This window comes from Diadema antillarum, unplaced genomic scaffold, assembly GCF_040938485.1.
Source record: "Diadema antillarum isolate AM-2024a unplaced genomic scaffold, OU_Dant_1.0 seq00000326_RagTag, whole genome shotgun sequence".
NCBI lineage: Eukaryota > Metazoa > Echinodermata > Echinoidea > Diadematoida > Diadematidae > Diadema > Diadema antillarum.
In genome coordinates, this window is record NW_027271344.1 from 1,944,959 (window position 1) to 1,957,283 (window position 12,325).

Consider the following 12,325-nt stretch of genomic DNA (forward strand, 5'->3'; position numbering starts at 1 on the left):
ATGCACATCAATGAATTGGAATGAGAAAAGTATGAAATTGACCGGGAAAACCTATAATAATGATAATAATAATAATAATAATAATAATGATAATAATAATGATAATAATAATGATAATAATAATAATAATAATAATAATGATAATAATAAATAATAATATAGCCTGAGATACTCTTGTTGAGCGTTCTTTCTATACCTATACTCATTAATGGCGCTTACATGGGACAGAATATTACGTTACAACAGAGTATATCATAATGTATAGAAGATGTAAAAACAATAAGCAAACAAACGTACAACACAACACGTAAATGTCAATTTAGATTAAAAAGGCATAGGTTTTAAGGTTCTTTTTGAAAGCATATAGAATACGCTTGTCGAGAGATATTGGAAGGCTGTTCCATGGTTGTTCAGATCCGCTTTTCCACCTACACATACAGAAAAATCGCGGATTCGTTTCAATACTATAACTCTTGGTATTTTTATTTACAAACTGTCGGCTGGAGAATTACCACTTGTTTTACTTCATAAAAAAAAAATGTTCAGAAGAAACAGCTTTGATCTGGTTATCCCACTCATGAGAGTGACGAATATAGGCCTCCTTCCCCTTTAACCATCTTTGGAAGAAAACAATCGCCATGCATTAATGTTTGCTAGGCCCAGTTACTGATTACTTCTCGAATCTTGCATGGATGCATACACCCTACAAGACGTCACTAAGTCTTATAGCAATGTTCTCTTGACAGTCTTTTGCTATAGTCTTTTGCGGCTCTGAGTGTATACGCCATGTATATATGCATTGTGTGATCGTATTACATTTACTGTGGTATATCGCCAAATACAACCTATACCTATTTTACTTTGTTTTACATCAAACCCACCCTCACAGAGAAGTGACGAATAAAATTAATTTGATATCTTAGAGCATATAGTATACAATTATTTTACGGTATAGGTTTAGTCAGCAGATAGGTCGATGCGGCATGTGGTTCATCCCCAAATCCGGTCTTCATCAGTAATTTTATTATTTTGATAATTTTAGTTGGTCTAGACATTCATATTCGTTCTTCATAATATAGCTTTCACTTGGCATTAATTTTGGGACCGGCAGCTTCACGCGGCTACTAGTGTTATAATGTGTGCCCATATTATATCTGTTACTAATCTTCGAGTCATTTTCGTACCATGTGATATAATGACCACTCACATTGTGTTCAGTATAGGTTCTTTTATTTGATAATGTGCCCATCACATGAGACGTTGCATATCACATTTGTATTCTCATTTGTTGTGCCAATTACGTGCAAATATATCCAGAAATCCAAATATTAAATACCGGTAATAGTAATAGGCACTTAATGATAATAATAACTTAGAATGAAAGAATGACGTTAGCCAGTTCTTTTAAGGTAATCGATAAGCATCAGTAATCACAGGCCATCCGTTTTGTTATTATTGCTATTATCATCATTATCATTATTGTTGTTATTATTATCATTAACGATCTACTACTACTATACTACGACTACTACTACTACTACTATCATTATTATTCATTTATCTATTCATTCATTTATTCATCTATCTATCTACCTATCTATCTATTTATTCATTTATTTGGTATTTCAACATGAATACATGCATGCCTGACACTGACATAATATCCGGCAATAAAAAGCGGGGTTCCCACTATCGTGCGGTCTATTACGAACGCCACGATTGGACATTCGTAACTGATCGTGGAAGATTCGTTGAACTCATTTGAAATTTCACGTTTGGATACGAGTTTATGCGAGTCAATACGTGTTGGTTCGCTTAGATGCGATAGATGGTCACGATTGGTCTATTTCAAGCAATACGATCTGTCACGATCATGGTCTCCCGTTCAAATACGATCCGATAGGGTTTTCCCGATTGAGTCCATGATTGGTTCCGATCTACCAAAGTTTGGTTGGTTTGGCTTGATTTATTGTTTTATTTAACAGTGTTTAACAAAACCGATATACACACACAACAGAAAGGTAACTCCCCTAAAATAATGTCGCTTTAAAAAAAAATCAAGCAAAATTATTTCGCAGGGGTATTGCTACACTTATTGACTAACGTGAGAAATAATGACAGTGATCTTTATAGTTATGCACGAGTGACCTATAAAACATCCACAACAATGGTCACTTTTCACAAGTCACAAAAGTTACTTTGTGGGGTAGCCTATGACGTTGTGAAACACTTTACTTCTGGTGGATGTTTCAGTGATGCCGTTATTTTATATTTCATTGTGCCACCCCTCCCTTAATTAACCTCACGGAATACAAAATAGATACGATTTGCAGGTAAAATAAGGGCAAAATAAATGTACAAAAAAAAAATAAGCAGAAGGAAAGTGAAAAAGTCGATCCCGATTAACACGATTAAGAAGCACGATAAGTCAAGATTTGCTGCGTTTTGATACGATCCAAGCAGGATCCAAGACAATCTGATGCGATGATCACGATCAAAAATGAATCGTGTTAATCGTAGAAAATGTTTGAACCGTTCAAAAATGTTCTACGATTAACGCGATTGTTACGAATATACGATTGACCTCACGATCTAATAAGATCACCACGATTGCTTCACGATTAAGACCACGATTTCAATCGTGGCGCCAATCGTGATAGTGGGAACCCCGCTTGATCCAACGGGAGATCTAGACAATCAATACGGTATAATTCTCCCGAGTACTCAGTACCACAGAATATCTGTATGCTTTGGGCCGCGTGATTTGGCAAAATGGGCAAGCTTGTTTATGGACGTGATGACACGGACCCTCAGGCGTAGTCAAGTGATGAGCAAGGCAACGCTGATGAATGGAAACCGAGCTAGCACCGCACCGCGTAGTTGATACCACCGATGTATGTATGCATCGTTGTCGGGTGTTGGTACAATGTACTCCGATCCCATCAATCCTGGCCTTATAGTGAGTGACGGAGGGTGTTTTCCTGTCCAACATTGTTCGTTCTATTGCAGACTAATTTGTCATCAACCATCTATCATATTGTAAGCGGCATCTAAACGTGTAGTCACATGTAGGTGAGTTAAAACAGCATTAATTTTCCGTCTGTGAATCTACCTACAGTGGTGAGTAGGGTCTACTGTCTGCTGTAATCCCGGGCAGGGGCGCTCCTTCTTGTACGTAACAGTTAGGCCTAGTAGGCCCCTACTTCATGACTTTGTTTAGCGTTGGGGCAGGTTGCAGTTATTACTAACGTTAGGTCTAACGTTAACGTTACATTTCCCACTAGATCTACTACTAACGAGAAAAAAAGAGATCTACTACTTACTAGACTTTATACTCAGTTAACTATAGCCTGACCAGACACTGTGCTGCGCACAGGGTCTGACATGTGTTAGTGTTTCAACGTTGTAAACGACCGTCACTATTGACGGCAAAATCACATAAAATACCTTTTATTTTGTATGATTTTAAGAGTAATATAATTTGCAACACTTACCTACAGCGTATTTTCCTGATGGTTGAGTTGAATTCGGCGTTTTGTTGGTATCCAGACCTTATTGTTGAATTTTTCGGAGTAGATCGTGCGGTGGCATCTTTTCCTTCGAGAGCTTCACAAAAGCAACAAACTACTACGCATGCGCATTCAGAAGTGGTTGCTTTTTACGTACGCCCGTGCGCCCGTGCGTTTCATGTGTTACGTAAAGCTTGTAGTAGATCCGCGCGTGCTGCACCGGCAATGATTTGAACTTTTTTAGTCGGGGTCATCCGACTATCTCATCACTTCCGCCCCGACTACCTACGTTGTAGTATACGAGATCGAGAGTGAATGCCATTCATATAACACGCAGATGAGGAGTGAAGCAGTAAGGACGTTTACAGACCTGATTTCAGCCATAGATTTCGGTAAGTTTTAGACGTAATTAAACAAAAAATCGCATACCGGTTATTGAATGATGGTCATAGATTACGATAATTCCTTATATTTTAGTTTTCCACGATTAATAAAGATATTCATGAAGGAAACAGTGAACGATAACAACGTCCGCGAAGGAAAAGAGGTGCAGCGCTGTCGCCAGCGCTGCGTGTAGTTAAGTTAACTAATGACCTCATGTTAGAATATACTTCAGTAACTTCAGTCTCATTATAACAATGACAATGATAATGTTTGCAAATTGGTATTTAATTTACTAACACAGTAACAGTAACATGAACAAATAAGCTGGTTAATATAGTAACTAAGTAAGGGTACACTAGATCTCGCGCAGGGACTTAATGGTCACGCATAGCGAAACTGCGTATAGCAAGCAATATTACGCGTAGGAGTAAGCGCAAAATTTGCCGATACGCCCATGGAATAAACATACCTGACAACTGCTAAACATGAGAAAGAAGCAGGTAAGAAATTTTGATTTCGAACAAATTTTTCACCAAATTTCCAATATTTTCAAACAGATTTTTCACCAAATTTCCCATTTTTTACTTTGTAATTTACCTACCTTAGCTTAAAATCTGTTTTAAGGATGTTGTAGCCTAGACGTGTCGTCTCGCTTGTCTCATTCGTAGCCGATAGAATTCGTAATTTGTTCGATCGAGCGTTTATGATATTCTACGAAAGCCGAAGCACGTTAGTCTACAGCCGCAGTGGGGCAGACACTTTCACGCATGAAACTACATAGGGCAGCTGCGCGACCTTTACATACCCGGAGAAATTAAACGCATGAAATTAAGTCCGACATACAAATGGCAGTACGGCGACAGCGCACTACTCCGTCATCGTATCATCAAGAGATTCTGGGAGGTGATATTTCTGCATTTTCGTGATATTTATTGAGAAATTCAGGTACGATTGTGGAATAATTTCTATTATAAGAGCATCACGAATTTTCGTGCGCGATATCTAGACCCCTCAGCCATACCGTCTCTGTAGTGTGTATGGGGTGGTCTACCAGTAAATTAAAGGACAAGTTCACCTTCGTAAACATAAGGATTGAGAAAATGCAACAATATTTAGTATAACACATCAGTGAAAGTTTGAGGAAAATTGGACAGTCGATGCAAAAGTTATGAATTTTTTAAATTTTTGTGTTGGAACCGCTGGATGAGGAAACTACTACAGCTTGTGAGTCATATGCGTACAACAGTATAAAGAAAATATAAAAGAAAATTCAACATACTTTCACTTTTTTCGCATGATAAAAGAGCAATTGACTTGCCTCTTTCTAAAGGCAGGGGGAACAATATTACCCATAACATTTATCGGTAACGAGTCAGGGGGATGTGTATTTTTTTCAAAAGATGGAATTTTGTGAAATTCTCTTTATATTTTCCTTATATTGTTGTACGCATGTGACATCTAAGTTATTCATACACTGCAGTAGTCTTCTCATCCAGCGGGTACTGCACAAAAACTTCAAAAATTCATAACTTTTGAACGGATTGTCTGATTTTCCTCAAACTTTCAATGATGTGTTCTACTAATATTGCTACATTCTCTCAATCCTTATGTTTATGAAGGTGAACTTGTCCTTTAACTTCAGGGAGTCACTCTTGATCTACCCTAACTATAGACAGCCCTGTCACTGTACACAAGTGTAAGTCGCAACAGGGCTGTACCGTGTGGACACTAATAAGAATGTAGAAATTTTCAACAGTTTTGTTGTTGTGTGGCTGTGTTCGAGGGGTTTAGTAGATTGGTGCATCACAAACCGTCAGACGCCGTGCGCTAGACGCCGTCTAGCACGGCGTCTGGTTGGGCTAGATCTACCCCTGTTAAGAATTTAATACAGTTGTGTTGAATGGCGGTAAGGAATCCAGTACCGGAATGTAAATGCATAGACCGGTCTATTAAACCATGCATCAGAAATTTAAGTTGATTAAGTGATATTCCATATTTTGTAATGCACATTCCAAATAAGTTATTTTTCCATTTTGTAATATGAAGTACAGAAAGGTCTGGTAGCAGTACATGCTAAGCCAGATCAGATGTATGTTTGGTGTGTGAACATTATAGAAAACAGAGAAGAAAAAAATCCAGGGTGAACCAGAGATACAATACTGCAGCAGTAATAATCATACTATTTTGTATTTTTTATCTCATCAGGTATTCATCTGGAGTGACAAATTTAAGCATCCGCCTTGACCAAAGTATACATGCTTTGTGCCCATTCATTTAGAGTGGCAAACACAGCCTGACTAACATTAGACTGTATTGAGTGAGCATGTCCATGTGCAGCACAGTACAAGTCATGTGTAAGTTCATTCCTTCTGTATATGCTTCATCATGAGAAAAGCTTGGAGTATTGCTACTGTAACTTGGGAGACTATTCACTACAGTGTCTTTACATATTATGATTACTTTCATTTTTCAGATAATCTTTGGTTTAATTACACCCTGTAAGTGATATTGTGATTGTGCTACAGATGTAGATGTAGAAGTGAAAGGCAGAACAATAAACATTGATTGATAATTTGAGCTTTGACATTATTGTAGAGACTCAGTTTAAATTCGTTATGGTTTTGCTAAAAAGACAATTTTCAAGCCATAACTTCAGTTTACAATGTCCGAAGGAGACAGCAGTTTGAAGAAAAAAGAAAGAAAGAAAGAAAACAATCGTTTGACTGGAATGACACATTGAAAGAGGGAATGTAATAGGCAAAGTTCACTAAGTTTTTGCTACTTGTAAAGCAGTCATTTTTCCAGTCACAACTAGAGCAGGGGGTGTCCTGTGTTGATTCAATTTGGTGTAAGGATGAAAGTGAATTTAAAGATATTTAATTTGTTCAAGGAGGCTTAAAGGTCAGTCTTCAGAATCAATAATCAAGATCAGTTGACTTTTATTATATATAATCTTAATCAAGGGCCATACTTTTGGCAAGAATATCATGGTAGTTTTGACAGAGCAGACAAACATCCTAGCAGAGTTAATGGTGCTGCTGAACTGCTGTGGTTTGAAATGAGTGTAAAATAAATTTCATACCTCACACACAGTAATTATGGTAGTAGTCGTTATTTATGACTGTGGTTTTCTTTTAAAAGATGGAAAGAACATTTCGACTTGATGACTGTTTGCGATGAAGCTGCCACCATTCAGTCAAATATCACTATGTTTGTTTGACATATGCTTGAAGATTTAATGACATTTCACATTACCTTTCCTTAAAGTAGTAGAGGGAAGCGGTTAAAAACAAATGGAGCGTTATAGACAACAAGAATATTCCCACTCATTGATATTCATGTGTAATGATTTTGTCTCCATTTTCAGCTGGAACAGCAAAGCTAAAAGAGGGATATCTGAAGAAATATGGTGAGTTTATCGATATGTGAGCACTTTTGGCATGAAATATGAAGTGAGCAGCTTGGTCTGCCTGGTCATTAGGGTCCATTATCTCCTACAAGAAGTCATATGAATCTGTAATCCAAGCTGCAGCCTTTGACATAGTATAAATCAAATGTCAAAGTCCAAGGTTACGATCAACATGAGAAGTGAAAAGTGAGTTGCAGCTATAGTTTTCCTGTCTCTGTTTGTCAAGTGTACACACCAGGGCCCCATAAAAAGTTGATATGATAGCAGCTCTTGCTGGATTGGCAACTTCCCATAGCAACAGCCAATCGGGAAGCTGGATTCTTGTCATTATCATGACAATTGCCATTCCAGCAAAAGTTGCATCATATCAAGTTTTTATGAAATGGGGCCCAGTTTATTTATATTCAGACTGATAGAGAAAGAAAAGAATCACTTTAATCATTCTGTGTGAGATACCACTGTAACTATGTTTTGTTTTGTTTTCTGTGTTGGTTAGTTTTACTTATTAAAGTAGTAGAGTATAGATAGAGTGTTCTCTACACTGCAATTCCTTCCTTTAAACTGTGAACTTTATAGATTGGTCTCAATCTGAACAATTCAAAACTGAAAAAAATCTTGTCTGCATCCATTTGTAAATTATTTTCCAGAACATTATCAGGAGTAGAGATTTCTCTTTCATATCAGTACCTTACCAGTTTCAGTGAAGATAATGTGAATTGAGGCATAAAATATGAATGTGAAGTATTCTCTGTCTCATACATCATTGGCAATCCCTGTTCAATCTCCTTGAAGGGAATTTCATCACGCGGTGGCGAAGAAAATATTTCACCGTCTACCAGGATGGTCAGCTGGCATGGTCCGATGGCACCGGGAGCAGCCCAGACAAGGTTATTAATGTCCGCACAGAGTGCTCCATGATGAGGGTTGGCCCACAAAATGGCTCAGATGCCCCTGATGTGCCATCAGGGTCCAGGCGGGATTTCCTGTTCTCGCTGACTGCAAAGGGCAAGAACTACTACATTCTGGCAGAAACCGAGCAAGATTTATTGTAAGGAGATTTTTTCAAGCATTCATTATGTTAGTGTGGTGTCCCTGGATTGTACACAAATGTGAATTCAGTATATATTCTGTGCTTACAGAAATGATAGTATAACTGTGCTTTCTGGCAAGTCTAACAAGTTCAAGAAGTTATAGAATTGGGATTGCCAATATCACAGTAATGTTATACACTGTGATGTCACATGCTCACATCTAAAGTATTTTCTGTCATTTCATGCATCATGAATCATGTAAAGAATACAAAAACACAAAATTAGTTACAAAGTGGTACATTTTTATAACTATTGCACGCAGCTGTAACATTTAAAGCTACAATTAATATTTTATATATCACCTTTCTCTCTCTTTTCAAAATATAACAGTGCAGCTACATTTGGAGCAAATATTATGAATGCCAAAACAAGGAACAGATATGGATTAATATGGTAACCTTATAAGAGCAGTGTATCATCAGTATGAAGTAAGTAGAAATGCAAGATAAATCAATAGAAAGAAATTGTTCACTCATGAAGACCTGTAGTTATGAAGTGTGCATTAATCTGTTGTTGGCGATTTCCATTCACATTGGAAATAACATAGTGAGAATCCAATATCAGCCTCAGTCTGTGAAGAAATATGTACATTTTTTTTTGCCCTGTCTACAGGCAATGGTTAGAAGCACTCTACCAAGCTAAGGGCATCCCTCCTCCTAGCCAGCGGCAACAACAGGCACCAGGTGAACCAAGGCCCCACACAGGGACCCAACCCCAGGGGCAATTACCATATCCCTCCCAGCCTGCTCCACCGAACCAGCCTCCACCATATGGCTTCAATCCAGCTCTTACAGGTGTGTGTGTGTGTGTGTGTGTGTGTGTCTGTCTGTCTGTCTGTCTGTGTCTGTGTGTATGTGTCTGTGTGCAAGGGCAGCAGACATTGGAATGTTTCATTCACCTCTTTTTAGTTCTTTGGTCAGAGTTTGGACACAGACTACTCTCTACACTGGAAGCACCCATCATGTTCAAAGCATTGCATTTGTTCGTATGTATGTGCTTGTATGTATGTATGTATGTAATGTATGTACGTATGTATGTGTGTGTGTGTGTTTCGGGTGGGACTCTGTGGAAGTCAATTCTATTTTGGCATGGAAAGATTACTTATAAAAGGAATCATAAACTTGTATTTGTACCATAAGACTTGACCCATGACGTACTATTCACAGAAAAATAATTACTTGTGTTCAAGTTGATAAGGAAATTATAGCCAAGCTAAAAAAAGAAAGATTTTTGATCAAGACTACAACTTTCAAGAAAATGGATCAGAAAGCTTTAAATAATGAACAGAGATGGATGATTCAACATATCAAAACATGATGGCTGTACATGTTTTTTTACATTAGAACATTTTGTTTGTGTGTTGGATTTTGCGTCAGGAGAAAAATTAATGAGGTATATCATAAATTAACAGAAAGTAACAATTGCTTTCATTCCTTACTTATAAGATGTTGAAATTGATATCCTAGTAACAGGAATAATCACATGATTGCTGCAAACTTATGCTTGCTTACTTGACTGGATGTCATGTCTTGTCTGCAGGTCCACCACCTGCTGCTGCAGCTCCTTATCCTCAGGCCCAGCCAGCAGCAGCTCGCTATCCCCAGCAGCCCTACCCCACCCAGCAGCCCTACCCCACCCAGCAGCCCTACCCTTCACAGCAGTCCTACCCGACACAGCAGTACCGGCCTGTCTCAAACAACAGGCCCGTTCAGCAGACGGTCGTCGTTCAGGACCGGTCACGGTCAGACGATGGATTTGCCACTGGGCTCCTGGCTGGATATGCCCTTGGTGGGTACCACGGATGGGGCTGGGGGTATGGAGGGGGCTACTATGGCCATGGCTGGGGTGGAGGCATCCACTACCATGATCACCACCATCACGACTTCCATCACGATCACCACCACGATCACCACCATGATCATCACCATGACCACCATGAATACGGAGGCCAGGAAGACTATGGGGGAGGTGACTTTAGCGTAGGTGACTTCGGAGGAGATGATTTTGGAGGAGGAGATTTTGGAGGAGGAGACTTTGGTGGAGGAGACTTTGGTGGAGACTTTGACGGAGGAGATTTTGGCGGAGATTTCTAAGGTCAAAAGAAAACCAAGTAATTTAGTTGTTCTGATCAAAACTTCACAGACAGCATTTGAATTAGAAGTTTGATTTACTGAAAGTTGTTGTCCTTATCAGAGACACTTTAGGCCAGTGCAAATACTTTTATACCAGGTATACCCTAATTGTGTAAGTGAATATTTATTATTTCTGATCCATTGAAATCAGTGATGTTATCTTGATGACTCCTCAGAGGATTGCAGGAAATTTTGGTTGTGATGTCATAATTTTTAAAGTAATATATGAAACAGTTATGATTTTATTTTCTTGGTATGGATATGACTAACAATCATAAAAGATCAGATTCACATAATCATAGAGAATGTTATGAAAAGTGATGGCAAGCTGAATATTTTTTTATTCTGTAAATTACTGTCACTTTTTTGTGTATAATACCGGCACCACTGCCAAATAATGATTTAGGAGGTATTGTAGAAGTCAGCATTTGATCTGTTATTCAGGCAGTCAGAACTCAGTGAGCTATTGTGCTCACTTTTCATCCATCATCCCGTAATGGTTACATTTAATGAGTCTTTCATCAGTGAGGATGCGATCTTTACCTGAAAAATAGTTACAGTTATGAGTGAGCTTGATTTTCTTACACTTGCTAAATTCCTAATTTTCTTACCCCCCCCCCCCCCCAAAAAAAAAAAAAAAAATTATAAATTACAATGGGCATTGAAGTACAATGGGATAATACGATTATTCATTCACATCTTTTTTCACAGGATTTGTCCTGTGCAAATTTAATGTGTCTACTGATGAGGAGAGCTGTTCTAGGTGGCATCTCTGCCAGTGTGCAGTGAGATGAATGATAGACACTGCTGATGACAGAGAGACAGAGGGCAGTGGTGTGGGATGTTTCACAGTAGGTTGTCGGAACAGTAGACAAGTGTTACTGAAAAGAGCTGGAAATGACTGGTAATCACTTTATCTCTCATGACAGCTAATTAGTCTTTTGCATGGTGAGCTCAAACTGTTTTCCATACCGGCAGGAGACAGATAGTTGGTTTGGTCCAGCTGACTATTTCAGATTAATGATGTACTGCATCACTTTTATTCCTACTGTACCAAAAGAGTGAGAGCAGGGACAGACGATCCTGCTTCCTGACACTATGCTAATAACTGTACACATACACAATTTTGTATTGACAAGGTTTCATTTTTCTTTCATAACCTCTTGTGAGAAAACATCAATGAAATGAACGCAAGTGAAGTTAGACCACAGTGCAATGTTCAAGATTTTTGAAAGCTATCTTCTTAGGTTGTCAGTGTTTTTAGTGACAAGCTGTCACTCTGTTCATTTTTCTATGCAATTCTGAAGAAAAGGACACCATCGATAACTTCAAAGTCGTACTTTTATTTCACAGTGATATCGAAGAAGATATCAAGTGACACAGATGAATCAGGATTATGAAATACATAAATTATTTACAGCAGAGCTTAAAAAGTTCTTTGTTATTTATTATCACATTATACTGGGATACTGGGGCCTTAACATTAACATCAGGCGATGTTGTCTTATATGTATTATTGTACAATCGCTATTTACAAATATGTACTAACAATATCAAGTTCAATCACTCGTGTTGTGGAAAAACAGTGGAGTATTGCAAACAACCCAGTTATAGATTGTATGCAGTAGGATAACATTGATATTCGTCAAATACAAATGTCCAGATTCTTCTCATCGTTAGATTCTAGGCCAACCCATTCACTCACCTATATTTTGATACCCAGCCCTTCATATTAATTCTTTGGTAATCACAAACATCCAAGATACTATATTGTACTATCATGAATCATTAATTTTATTG

At 38.1% G+C, this 12,325-nt stretch overlaps 1 protein-coding gene across 1 annotated transcript; it reads left to right on the top strand.

Annotated features, from left to right (window-relative positions):
• Window positions 1-2,938: 2,938 nt before the first annotated feature.
• LOC139730662 (uncharacterized) lies at window positions 2,939-10,486 on the top strand. Its single transcript, XM_071641522.1, has 6 exons — window positions 2,939-3,072; window positions 6,099-6,247; window positions 7,261-7,302; window positions 8,095-8,350; window positions 9,006-9,193; window positions 9,933-10,486. The coding sequence occupies exons 2-6, from the start codon at window positions 6,217-6,219 to the stop codon at window positions 10,484-10,486; spliced, it is 1,071 nt and encodes a 356-aa protein (XP_071497623.1). The 5' UTR covers window positions 2,939-3,072; window positions 6,099-6,216.
• Window positions 10,487-12,325: the final 1,839 nt, after the last annotated feature.